General features: G+C 43.9%; 1 protein-coding gene and 1 non-coding gene across 2 annotated transcripts in view; one reads left to right on the top strand and one right to left on the bottom strand.

Moving 5' to 3' along the window:
• Positions 1-6932: 6932 nt before the first annotated feature.
• On the bottom strand, positions 6933-7004 carry Trnae-uuc. The gene has a single exon. It is a non-coding gene; the product is annotated as a tRNA-Glu (tRNA).
• A 199-nt stretch (positions 7005-7203) lies between these two features.
• Wbp4 (WW domain binding protein 4) overlaps positions 7204-14180 on the top strand; it is a 30188-nt gene continuing 23211 nt past the window's right edge. Inside the window, exons 1-4 of the mRNA XM_012950419.2 lie at positions 7204-7754; positions 8488-8560; positions 12254-12316; positions 12400-12523. Coding sequence (XP_012805873.2) covers positions 7753-7754; positions 8488-8560; positions 12254-12316; positions 12400-12523 — 262 coding nt within the window. The 5' untranslated portion in view covers positions 7204-7752. The remainder of the gene's footprint in view (positions 7755-8487; positions 8561-12253; positions 12317-12399; positions 12524-14180) is intronic.

The raw sequence follows: 14180 nt of genomic DNA on the forward strand, positions 1-14180 counted from the left end.
AGGCTCCTGCGGGAGGAGGCCTTTCACATTCTCCTCATACAAATCCAATTGTAAATTTGGAGAACTGCACACTCTCAGGGACTTTGGTTTAGTCTTTTCTTTGCCTTGAATCCTAGAACCTGGGAGGCAGAAGGAGGAGGATCGCCATGAGTTAAAGGCCACTCTAAGACTACTGAGTGAATTCCAGGTCAGCCTGGGCTAGAGCGAGATACTACCTTGAAAAAAAAAAAAAAATATATATATATATATGTATGTATGTGTATGTGTATATATATGTGTGTATATATAAACAAATATATATATATATAAACAAATATATATATATTTGTTTGCAGAGAGGTGGGGAGGGAATGGGCAGACCAGAGCCCCTTGGCATGGGAAAAGTATTCCAGACACATGGGCCACTTTGTGCATCTGACTTTACGTGGGTACTGGAGAACTGAACCTGCATCAACAGGCTTTGCTAGTAAGCACCTTTAACTTCTGAGCAATTATCTCTCTAGTCATCTAACCTTTCATCAGTTACTTAAAGAGCCATTGCTGCATTCCTAGAATAATCTCAGAGCTAGAGTTTCACTGATAAATTAGAAGTTTATAATTCCATGTTTTTCAGTATATTTACAATTGTATAAACACACTAAAAAAAAAATTTTAAGTTTTTTGAGGTAGGGTTTCACTCTAGCCCAGGTTGACCTGGAATTCACAATGTAGTGTCGGGGTAGCCTCAAACTCATAACAATCCTCCTACCTCTCTAAAATCTTATTTTAAGATATTTCAATTACCTTAAACATAATTTCAATTTCCTTAATGTACCTCAGATACCCTCCCATTTCCTTTCTACATAGACACAACCATTAGTCTCTATATATTTGTCTATTCTGGACATTTAAAAAAATTGTGAGGGGAGAGAATGAAAATGAATAGGTATGTCAGGGCCTCTGGACATAACAAACTCCAAACACATATGACACTTTGTGTATATGGCTCTCAGTCATCCTCCTACCTCTGCCTCCCAAGTGCTGGGATTAAAGGTGTGCACCACCACGTCTGGACATACAATTAAAAAAAAATTCTATTATTTGTTTACAAGGAAAGAGAGAGAGAGAGAGAGGGGGGGGGGGAGGGAGGGAGGGAGAGAGAGAGAATATGAATATGGGCTTGGCACGGGAAATGAACCCCAGATTAATAAACTACTTTATGCATCTGGCTTTACATGGGTACTGGAGAATTGAACCCAGGTCATTAGGCTTTGTAGGCAAGTTCCTTAACTGCTGAGCTATCTCTCCAGCCATGTCATGGTATGAATCACTGCATCTTTTTTTTTTTTTTTGCCACATAGCATTCCATTGTACAGATATACATTTATTCTTCAGTTGATGGGCAGCTGCGCTATTTCTACTTTTTCCTCATGAATACTACTTCTGTAAATATGTGTTCATTTCTTCTGGGTTTACCCTTAGGAATGGGAATGGTATAACATAAAGTAATTTTATTTTTAATTTTAAAAAATTATTTATTTGAGAGAGAGAGAATATGGGTGCACCAAGGCCTCCAACCACTGCAAATGAATGCCAGACGCATGCACCATCTTGTGCTTCTTGCTTACATGGGTCATGGGGAATCAAACCTGGGTTCTTTGGCTTTGCAGGCAAAGACCTTAACAGCTAAACCATCTCTCCAACCCTGTTTAATAATTTAAAGAACTTGCAAACTATTCTGATGTCACTACACCATTCTCTATTTCCACCATCAGTATGAGTTCCAGTTTCCCTATGGTTTGAACTGAATGATCTCACTATACCCTGATCATACTAATATTCTGATGGAATAAGATATCTGCATATAGTAAGAAATGCTCAAACAAACAAACCAAAAAAATAAATAAATAAACAGTAACTAAACCCAGGCGTGGTGGCACATGCCTTTAATTCCAGCACTGGAAAGGCAGAGGTAGTAGGATCACAATGAGTTCCAGGTTAGCCTGGGCTAGAGTGAGACCCTACCTCAAAAAAACAAATAACAGCCGGGCGTGATAGCACACGCCTTTAATCCCAGCACTTGGGAGGCAGAGGTGGGAGGATCACTGTGAGTTCGAGGCTACCCTGAGACTTCATAGTGAATTCCAGGTCAGCCTGAGCTAGAGTGAGACCCTACCTCGAAAAACCAAAAGAAAAAAACAAACAAAAAACAAAATTAGCTAAAGAAGAGAGTCTTGCTGGGTATGGTGGCACACACCTTGAATCCCGGCACTGGGGAGGCAGAAGTAGGAGGATTGGTTTGAATTTGAAACCAGCCTGGGCTAGAGTAAGACCCTACCTTGAAAAAACTAACAGTCTCTATTTAGGGTGATCTGAAAAAATGATTACTCTGAGAAGGTAAGGCCAACCTGTGAGACAAATCTTGAAAAATTTCCAGGCAGTGTACTAAGTAATAAAAGTGTGTCAAAAATAATTTTGAGGGCTGGGGAGATGCTCGCTCAGTGGTTAAGGCTTGCCTGCAAAGCCAAAGGAACCAGGTTTGACTCCCCAAGATCCATGTAGGCCACATGCACAAGATGGAATGTGTATGGAGTTTGTTTACAGTGGCTGGAGGCCCTGGTGCACCCATTCTCTTTCTCTCTCTCTCAAATAAATAAATAATAAAAGTAAAATACTAAAAAAAAAAAAATTTTGACATATCCAAGAAACAAACAGAAAGTCAATGTGGCCAAAGTGTAATGAAAAGACAGAATAGGTAGATACAAGTTGGGGAGGTAAGCAGAGGCCCTAGTAAGGTCCTTGAATATGGCCCAACATGCCTTGTTTCCTCATCTCTTACATTTCTATAAATACATGTATTCAGGGCTGGAGACATGCTCAGCTGATAAAGACACTTGCCTGCAAAGCCTGACAGCCCAGGTCCTATTGTTTAACAGTAGCAAGAGGCCCTGGAGCACCCATTCTCCTCTCTCTTTCTCCTTGCAAATAATAAACGCATGTGTTCATATGTCTTCTGATTGCACCTGACAGTAGTAGATATTATGGAGACTATTTGGATAAATCAGCACTGTCCAGTGGTTTTGAGAACACCTCAAACATGGCTGCCAATGGTGTTTTCATAAAACAACACAACATATGAATGAATCCTAACTTATCAAGTATACCTTGCTGACAATAATTTGCAACTGTCTTGGAATATCAAGCTCATATTAAAAAAAAAAAATAAGCATACTGGGTGTGGCTGTGCACGCCTTTAATCCCAGCACTTGGGAGGCAGAGGTAGATGATCACTATGAGTTCAAGGCCACCTTGAGACTACATAGTGAATTCTAGGTGAGCCTGGGCTAGAATGAGACCCTGCCTTGAAAACCCAAAATAATAATAATAAAATTTTAAAATAAGCAAATCCCAGCTAAAGTGGCTTACACCTGTAATACCAGCATAGACAATGGTAGGAAAATCACTTGTGTGTTCAAGGGCCAGCCTGGACTACAGACTGAGCTCCAGGTCAGCCTGGGCTAGAGTGAGACCCTACCTCAAAAACAACAACAACAAAGATATTCTGCATGCTCCTTTACTTTTGAATCTTTAAAAAAAAAAAAATTCTTTTTAGGTCAGGTCTCACTCTAGTCCAGGCTGACCTGGGTTCACTCTGTAGTCTCAGGCTGGCCTCAAACTCACAATGATCTTCCTCTTTCTGCCTCCTGAGTGCTGAGATTAAAGGCATGGGCCACAACGCCCAGTTTAAAAAACATATTTATTTATAGTACATCAGGGCTTCTAACCACTGCAAACGAACTCCAGATGTATGCACCACCTTGTGCATCTGGCTTATGTGTGTGGGTCCTGGGGAATTGAGCCGGGTTCCTTTGGTTTTGCAGACAAATGCTTTAACTGCAAAGCCATCTCACCAGCCCTAAAAGTAATTTTATTAATATGCATCTCCTGCCACTGCAAACTAATGCCAGATACATGTGCCACCTTTTTGTGTCTGGCTTTACATGAGTTCTGAGGAACTGAACCCAGCCCCTTCTGAATCCTTTCAAACAAGATTTTTTTTTTTTTTTTCATATCACAGCTACATTCAAGCTTTTCAAAAAGACAAAGCTGGGTGTGGTAATGGCACACCTGTTGGCCTAGGCTAAATAGTGAGATCCAGTCTCACAACTAAAAAAAAAAAAAAAAAAAGAGGGAAAAGTTATGAAAATACCGGTGAGAGAAAGGTCACTTTCATTAGAGAGAGAGAGAGAGCACGAGTGAGAGCCTGCTGCATAGTCAAAATTGTCAAGTTTTAAAGTCCGACCTTCCCAGCTTGATCTCCCAGGGCCCTCCCTCCAGGCGCCTAGTGCTGTTACCACACCAGACTGCTCTGCTGTCTTAGGGTGCTAGTTCCCTTCCACCTAGGGTTTTATGATTCACATTACCCACTAGGAGAGATCCAACCAGTTCTTCAAGGTCCAGAGCAAATACTCTCCTCTCCTCGCCTCTTCTCTAGTCCTTTTTCCTGAGTAGAACTGATTCCTTACCTCTGCACATAGGGTCTCTTGCTTTGGACAGGAATGTCATCCAACTACTCCCCTCAACTGACCCCAAATATAGAGTATGACCAGCTGCCATTACTGCTCACTTTAAGGTAGCATTATTTAACAGAGTGTATCAAGCTTCTCTGGAGATAAAACAGTGGATGTCTTTTCTTCCAAATCCAGAACTAATTTTTTAGTAACTGGTTTTTTGTTGTTGTTGTTGTTTGTTTGTTTGTTTTTGGAGGTAGGGTCTCACTGTAGCCCAGGCTGTCCTGGAATTCATTCACTAAGGAGTCTCAGGGTGGCCTCGAACTCACGGCGATCCTCCTACCTCTGCCTCCCGAGTGCTGGGATTAAAGGCGTGAGTCACCACACCTAGCTAGTAACTGTTTTTTAATGGCATAGCACACAAAACGTAAATGAAAATTTTCCACTTCCATTACCTATTTAAGAATAAACAGCTGGGCGTGGTGGCGCACGCCTTTAATCCCAGCACTCGGGAGGCAGAGGTAGGAGGATCGCCGTGAGTTCGAGGCCACCCTGAGACTCCTTAGTGAATGAATTCCAGGACAGCCTGGGCTACAGTGAGACCCTACCTCCAAAAACAAACAAAAAAAGAATAAACAAACCTCACAAGTGTATATAAAATTTGAACTAATATGTATCATCAAGCATCTCCAAAGGCAGGGCGTGGTGGCACATGCCCTTAATCCCAGCAGTCAGGAGGCAGATTTAGGAGGATGGAGGCCATCCCGAGTCTACAAAGTGAATTCCAGGTCAGCCTGGGCTAGAGTGAGACCCTATGTAAAAAAAAAAAAAATCTCACAGGGCATGGTGATGCACACCCTTAGTCCCAGCCAAGAAGAGACTTGGAAAGCATGACTTAAGAGGTTCAAATTGAGTCTGAGGCTACAGAGTGAGTTTCAGGTAGCCTAGGCTAGAGTCAGACCCTACCTCGAAAAAACAAAATCATCATCATCATCATCATCTAGCCAGGCATGGTGACACGGCCTTCAGAGGCAAAGGCAGGAGGATCAGTTCAAAGGTACCTTCACCTACATATTGTGTTGAAGGTCTACTTGGCTACATGAAACCCTATCTCAACCACCCCATCAACCTCTCCTCACAGAATCTAAGTTAGGCCTTATGGATTACAAACTCAGGTCTTGTCTAGGCTACAGAAAAAGACCCTGCAAACCTCCCCCCCCCCTAAATAAAATCAAAACAACAAGAAGAAAAGGAATTCACAACTCTAAAACTAGAGTTGCCAGTAGGTAAAAGCTCTCTAATGTCCCAAAGCTAATCCCAAGAGCCAAAACGTGATGTCTTCACCTCTTCCCACAAACACGAAGCACCTGAGCCTCCCTAAGACTTGGCGATGCCTGGCATGAGTAAACATGAAAATCATTTAAAATATCGGTAGTTTTGATATGAGATTCTCCCCACACTTTTTTTTTTAACAACGTAGAGCTAATTAATCTTTAATCATGCAGTTCACTTTAACAGGTCATTTTCAAACTCAAATGTGTAGTTAAAGCTACAAAAATTGTTTGGGAACACACAACCAACCGAAAGTTCTGCTATTAGTAATGCCCCTGGCCAGAAACTCACCCACAAGAGTCATTTTTTCCTTCTTAGCAAGTAAGTTCCCAGAGGCCCAATAGACTAAACATTATAGCTAACGCTATTTTCTAATTCCAACTAGCACTGAAGATAACGCTTTTGTTTCGTTTACAGCTCACATGCTGACACAGCTGCCCCTTCTTTGTAATAAACACAGAGCTTCTATATTTAAAAACACAGTGAAACTTTGTTGTAACATCCCCTCCCCAGTCTCTGGCGAATTTTCTCCCTGAAGCTCCACCTCCAACACAGGATTTTTTTTTCTTTTTTAATGAGAGGCGCTCAAGAACATCAGGCTCTTTAAAGACGTCTCAGCACAGGGGCGTTTTCCTTCCCCGCAGGACGGCTGCGGCGCCCGGGTCGGCGAGCCGGCTGAGCGCGGGCCGGGTGTTCCGAGGGGCCGGGGCACGCCCCGGGCGGCCGGGCGCGGAGGGGCCGCGCAGGCAGGGCACGCCCTCCGCGACTCCCGGGGCCGGCGGAAGGGGGCGGCCGGGCAGGGTGTGCCCGAGGGGGGCTCGGGGAGGAGATAACGCGAGGCCCGGGTTAATCATCACCTCCGGAGCGTCTGGAAAAGTACGGGGCAGAGGGCCCGGAGCCGCCAACGATGAGAAAGTGAAACTCCTTCCCCACCGGCAGAGACGACAGCGCACTGGGCCGGGGGGTGAGGGGGCTGGGGGGAGAACTGCAGACCAACAACCACGGTGCTTTTCCAAACACTCACCCGGCCCAGACAGGACAAAGTTACCTAGAGCGGCTGAGAACAAAATCATCAGTCTCCAACACTCGGTTTCCAAAAGTGTCGCCTAATTCCCATACCGGGAGTCGAACCCGGGCCGCCTGGGTGAAAACCAGGAATCCTAACCGCTAGACCATATGGGAAGCGCTGGTGAGCGCACCGCCAAAACCCACCTGACGAGCGTAAGGCCGTTGCCGCCGCCGCCGCTAACGCTGTTCTCCAGCGCGGCCACTCCGCCGCCGCCGCCGCCGCCTCTGCGCCGCCCGAGCCGCCGCCGCCGCCACAGCTGCCTACGCGGGGACGAGCCCGACGGAGCGCGCGGACGTCGCGCACAGGGGAGGGGCCGAGCGGCGCCGCTGGAAAGTTCTGAGGCGAAGCTGCACGCCTCCGGCGCCGCGGGCCAGCAGCAGCGGCTTCTCCCGGCTCTCTCTCAACGCCGCCGCCGGCCACAGTGCGTGCGGACAAGTTGGCAAAGTTGAGGGCGGCGGCGTCCGGGCGACAGCTGTTTGCGCGCGAGCTCCTCGGCCTCTAGCCAGCGAGCCCCGGAGGCGAGCTGGAGGTGCCAGATCCCAGGGGAGGAGCGAGGACGGGTGGGACGGTGCCCAGGGCTTGGGAAGGCTGCGCTGCTCCCGTCCCGTCGCGCCTCCGTCCCTTCTGGGTGACCTCAACCTCTTTATACCGACCCCACCTCCCGGGAGCCTGGAGTACCGCCCCGTAGGGGGAGGGGAAGAGGACGCGAACTCGAACGCAGATTGGGTCCTCCGGGCACCCGTAGTTGGGAACGGCGGACCGTCGCGCACGGGGAAGGAGACCCAGGACTGCCTGTCCCAGCTTGGAGAGCGCGAGTGGGCGTCGGGACCCCCGGCGACGCGCGGAGCGGCGGGCGCCGTCATGTGAGTTGGGTGTCGGGCCGCGAACAAGGACGCGTAGTTTCTGCCTCGGGCCTAGCCTTGGCCCCGGCCCCGGCGGCTGCCGCCTTCGGCCGGGGGGCGTGACGGGCTCGCGCGGGGCCGACGCCCGGCCGCTGCTCCGCCCCGCCGCTGCCCCGGGCAGCGATCGCGGGCTCCGCCGCCGTCGAGCGGGATCCCGGCATGGCGAGGTCGGGCGCGGGGCTGCGCTTCCGCCGCCACCCGGCCCGCGCGTGTCGTCCTGACTCTGGGCGCGCTCCCGGGCGTTGCCAGCTCGCTTTGCACCCGGGAAAACAGATTGGTCCAGCCTAGGAGTCGCCCGGTCTTCTCCCGGAGTACTCTTGTGCTTGGTACGCTTGCGGAAGATCACTTGATGCCAAGCAAATGTCGAGCTTCCTCGGGCCTGCACTACAGCACGCTCACAAAACGGAAGGACAAGTGTTCTCTGAGACGATGCGTTCATGTTCCTTCATACTGATGACAGTAACAAGGAAAACTGGAAGGACCCTAGTTAAAGCATTTTACAGTAAATCCGTGGTGGCGGTTTCTACAGGCAACAGAATTGCGCTCGATTGATTCAGCCTCCTAACTAGTGCAGCAGGTGCTTTGTTAAGACTAAGTGCAGTAGCTCGCACATAAATTTTGAAGTTAGAGAGTAATAAAGTACAAAATTGTAGCTAAGTTTTAAACTGACTTACATTTGTTTTCCCTTTTTCAGGGCCGACTACTGGAAGTCACAACCAAAGAAATTCTGTGATTACTGCAAATGCTGGATAGCAGACAATAGGCCTGTATGAAGACTCCACTGTCAAGACATACTAATGTGTTCATGTGACTTGCTGCCTTTTGATCTAAGTTCATGGTTTACAAACCGCTTTAATATGCGCTACTCTTTTTTTTTTTTTTTTTTTTTTTTTAATTTTTATTAACATTTTCCATGATTATAAAATATATCCCATGGTAATTCCCTCCCTCCCCACCCCCACACTTTCCCGTTTGAAATTCCATTCTCAATCATATTACCTCCCCATTACAATCATTGTAATTACATATATACAATATCAACCTATTAAGTATCCTCCTCCCTTCCTTTCTCCACCCTTTATGTCTCCTTTTCAACTTACTGGCCTCTGCTACTAAGTATTTTCATTCTCACACAGAAGCCCAGTCATCTGTAGCTAGGATCCCCATATGAGGGAGAACATGTGGCGCTTGGCTTTCTGGGCCTGGGTTACCTGACTTAGTATAATACTTTCCAGGTCCATCCATTTTTCTGCAAATTTCATAACTTCATTTTTCTTTACCGCTGAGTAGAACTCCATTGTATAAATGTACCACATCTTCATTATCCACTCATCTGTTGAGGGACATCTAGGCTGGTTCCATTTCCCAGCTATTATAAATTGAGCAGCAATAAACATGGTTGAGCATGTACTTCTAAGGAAATGAGATGAGTCCTTTGGATATATGCCTAGGAGTGCTATAGCTGGGTCATATGGTAGATCAATCTCTAGCTGCTTTAGGAACCTCCACACTGTTTTCCACAATGGCTGGACCAGATTGCATTCCCACCAGCAGTGCAGAAGGGTTCCTTTTTTTCCACATCCCCGCCAACATTTATGATCATTTGTTTTCATGATGGTGGCCAATCTGACAGGAGTAAGATGGAATCTCAATGTAGTTTTAATCTGCATTTCCCTGATGACTAGTGACGTAGAACATTTTAGGTGCTTATATGCCATTCGTATTTCTTCCTTTGAGAACTCTCTATTTAGCTCCTTAGCCCATTTTTTGATTGGCCTGTTTGATTCCTTATTAGTTAACTTTTTGAGTTCTTTGTATATCCTAGATATTAATCCTTTATCAGATATATAGCTGGCGAAGATTTTTTCCCATTCTGTAGGTTGCCTCTTTGCTTTTTTCACTGTGTCCTTTGCGGTGCAAAATCTTTGTAATTTCATTAGGTCCCAGTGGTTAATCTGTGGTTTTATTGCCTGAGCAATTGGGGTTGTATTTAGAAAGTCTTTGCCAAGACCAATATGTTGGAGGGTTTCCCCTACTTTTTCCTCTAGCAGTTTCAAAGTTTCCGGTCTGATGTTAAGGTCTTTAATCCATTTGGACTTAATTCTTGTGCATGGCGAGAGAGAAGAATCTATTTTCATCCTTCTGCAGATATTTATCCAGTTTTCAAAACACCATTTGTTGAAGAGGCTGTCTCTTCTCCAATGAGTATTTTTGGCATTTTTATCGAATATCAGGTGGCTATAGCTACTTGGGCTTACATCTGGGTCCTCTATTCTGTTCCACTGATCTACATGTCTGTTTTTGTGCCAGTACCATGCTGTTTTTGTTACTATGGCTCTGTAGTATAGGTTAAAATCAGGTATGGTGATACCACCAGCCTCTTTTTTGTTGCTCAGTATTATTTTAGATATTCGAGGTTTTTTATGATTCCAAATGAATTTTTGGATTGTTTTTTCTATTTCCATGAAGAAAGCCTTTGGAATTTTGATAGGGATTGCATTAAATGTGTAGATTGCTTTAGGTAAGATTGCCATTTTCACGATATTGATTCTCCCAAGCCAGGAACAAGGGATGTTTCTCCACTTTCTAGTGTCTTCTGCAATTTCTCAATATGCGCTACTCTTGATTCTTCAAAACATCAAAAGATTTCTGCTGTCTTATTTCCCTTATGAGGCTCTGCGCCTGCTTCCTTTTCATCAATTTAAATTTGGTTATAAAGCCAAACGATTTCTATGACCTTTGAGGAGAAAATAAGTGGTGTAATCTCATCTATGTTTATGAAACTCATTATATATAAAGGAACGTTATTATAGCTTTTCTTTTATATTTCCAGCTCCCGACATAAATGTTTGATCTAGAGTTTTGAGCTTGAGAGAATATCATCATTCCTTCTCATAAAATATAAAAATAGCAACTCTGCAACATACATTATTATTGTTAAGTCTAGATTCAACCTTTTAAGATGTAAAACCCACTGTTGAATTTGCCTTCTCGCATGACATAATAATGTGCAGGTACTAAATTAATAGATGAAATCGTGATCATTTGTACAAACAGTATTGCTAGGTATTACATCATTTTCTTTTCATATAAATTTCATTTTCAAATAAATTTAATTTATTGCCAGCACATATATGGTATGAATCTCTAAAAATGAGATTTCTAGATCAAATCTTTATACAATTACTTGTGAGTTTACATTTTTTTACCATTGCCACATTGTACAAGATTTTTAAAAAATATCTTTTATGTATTTATTTATTTATTAGAGAGGGAGAGAGGAAGAATGGGCATGCCAGGTCCTCCAGCCACTGCAAACAAGCTCCAGATGTATGCTCCCCTTGTGCATCTGGCTAACATGGATCCTAGAGAGTCAAACTAGAATCCTTTGTCTTTACAGGCAAACGCCTTAACCACTAAGCCATCTCTCCAGCCCATGAGATTTTTTTTTTTATATTTTGGGAATTTTTAAACACGCTTTTTAAAGAAAAGTGAATTATTTATTTATTTATTTATTGAGAGAGAGAGAGAATGGACTAGCTAGGACCTCTAGCCACTGCAAACAAACTCCATGTGCATGTGCCAGGCTTTATATGGGTACTGGGGAATTGAACCTATGCTACCACACTTTGAAAGCAAGCATTTTTAACTGTTGAGCCATCTCCCTGGCCCCAAGTATCTATTTTTCTTAATCTTTTGAAGACTAATTCTTTAAAGATAGTGTTCCTGATGTCACCAGGTAGCGAAAACAACAGTAAAATTTTATTGGTTTGACATTTGACACAGAGGTGGTTTGCATTTTTGGATATTTTTGATACACAGTCTATGTAGGTAGTTTAGGCTGGCCTGGAATGCATCTCAGGTTCCTCCTATCTCAGCCTCCCCAGTGCTGGGATTACAGGTGTAAGCCGCGTCATCCACCTGAAAGGTTTCTTCTTATTCATTTATTTGCATGTGTTTGTGTATATGGGTGTGCCAGGGCCTCTTACCACACTGTAAACGAACACCAGATGTTTTGCACCACTTTTTGTGTTTAGTTTAGATGTATGGTTTGGGAAGTTGAAAGCATGCTGGCAGGGTTTGCAAGCAAGCACCTTTAAGCACTGAGCCATCTCTCCAGCTCTAAGATGTTTGCTTGAAAAAATTTCTCCTGCACTTTTGACTTCATGTCTTGAGTTATCATTGTTATTTACTTTATCATTCACTAGATTAATTATAAAGGATATTTCTATTTTTCTACCATTAATGTAGTTTATATAGGCTTAATTTAAGAACCAAAGGAAATCTAGTGAGTGGGCATAATAATGTGGTTGAGTACACTAGATTCATTTGATAAAAAGGCCATTTTGCATTGATCACTTTTTGTCTTCAATTTTATTTTTAGTTGTGCTCTATTCTTATATTTACAATATTTGTTTGCTGTCAATAATGCTTATGATTTTCCTGTTTTCATTTTTAAGAGTGTTGAATTTCATGAAAGAGGAAAGAATCACAAGGAAAATGTGGCAAAGAGGATCAGTGAGGTAATTTAAAGTGTTTCTTAGTTAATTTTTATATAAATACCAATCCTTTCTCTCACTAAAACTTTTAAACTTGTCTTATATAGATTAAACAAAAAAGCTTGGATAAGGCAAAGGAAGAGGAAAAGGCATCCAAGGAGTTTGCTGCAATGGAGGCAGCTGCCCTGAAAGCGTACCAAGAGGATTTGAAGAGGCTTGGCCTAGAGTCAGGTAAAACAGCAGACCTGCTTGCAGTGACACCATATGCCATGCTTTTATTTTTACGTATGGAATAGTCTTGCGCTTTGCTTTTTCTTCTTTTTCTTTTTGAAGTAGGGTCTTCCTCTAGCTCAGGCTGACTTGGAATTCACTATGTAGTCCCAGGTTGGCCTCAAACTCATGGCCAACCTTCTACTCAGCCTCTCCCAAGTGCTGGGATTAAAGACATGTATAACCACGCTAGGCTGAGTGTCAGGTCTTTTGTGTTGTTGGTTGGTTGTTATAAATTATTTTTATTTTTATTTATTCATTTGAGAGAGAGAATGGGTGCTCCAGGGCCTCCAGCCACTGCAGACAAACTCCAGATGCATATGCCACCTTGTGCATCTGGGGAATCAAACCTGGGTCCTTAGGCTTTGGCTTTGTGAGCAAGTACTTTTACCGCTAAGCCATCCCTCCAGTCCAAGGTGTTTTTTGTTTTTTTTTTAATATATCATAGCTCTCTTCCTTCTTATTTCTTTGTATATACATAATATGTATATTTATTTGCAAACAGAGAGAGATAGAAAGAAGAGAGAGAGGGCTGGGGAAATGGCTTAGCAGTTAAGTGCTTGCCTGTGAAGCCTAATGACTCCAGTTCGAGGCTTGATTCCCCAGGACCCATGTAAGCCAGATGCACAAGGGGGCACATGCGTCTGGAGTTCATTTGTAGTAGCTAGATGCCCTTGCATGCCCCTTCTCTCTGTCTGTGTGTGCCTCCCCCAAATAAATAGTAAAAAAGAAAGAAAAAACAGAAAAGAGAGAGAGAAACAGAAAGATAGGTCCTCTAGTTGCTGCAAATGAACTCCAGATGCATCCACCACTTTGTGCATCTAGCTTTACATGCAATACTGGGGAGTCAAACCCAGGTCATTAGGCTTTGCAGGCAAGCACCTTAACTGCTGAGCTATCTCTCCAGCCCTTTTCTTTCTTTTTTTTAGGGGGGAAGAGTTTGGTTTTTCGAGGTAGGGTATTGGTATAGCTCAGGCTGACCTGGAATTCACTATATAGTCTTAGGGTGGCCGCCAACTCATGGCAGTCTTCCTACCTCTGCCTCTCAAGTACTGTAATTAAAGGCGTGCACTACCATGCCTGGCATCCCTTTTCTTTTTTTCAATATGTATTTGTGTGTATATTTTTGTGAGTGTGAGCAGGCATGCACCATAGCACATAGATGGAGGTCAGAGGACATCCTTGGGTGTTGGAGGCAGGCTTTCTTTGCTGGTTGCTGCTGTATACAACCAGGGATTTTCACCATAGCAGCACTGGGATTAGAGATGGTCTTGCTGCTATATCCAGCCATGATTGATTCCAGGCATCTAAACTCAAGGTGCATGATTGCATAGCAAGTGCTTTTACCCAGTTATCCATTTCCCTGGACCTTTTTTATGCTTTTGGTTGTGAGACAGCATCACCCTGTGTAGCCAAGGCTAGCCTTGAACTCTCAGATTTGCACTTTCTTACCTAAGTCTCCTGAGTGTTGAAATTACAGACATGCCTGTCTTGCTTAGTTTTTTCTTTTAAAGTTTTTTCCTTTTTTAAAAAAAAAAAAGTATTTGCAAGCAGAGAGAGATAGAGGAGAGAGACTGACAGAATTAGCATGCCAGAGCCTATAGCCACTGTAAACAGA

This window comes from Jaculus jaculus, chromosome 3 (assembly GCF_020740685.1).
Source record: "Jaculus jaculus isolate mJacJac1 chromosome 3, mJacJac1.mat.Y.cur, whole genome shotgun sequence".
NCBI lineage: Eukaryota > Metazoa > Chordata > Mammalia > Rodentia > Dipodidae > Jaculus > Jaculus jaculus.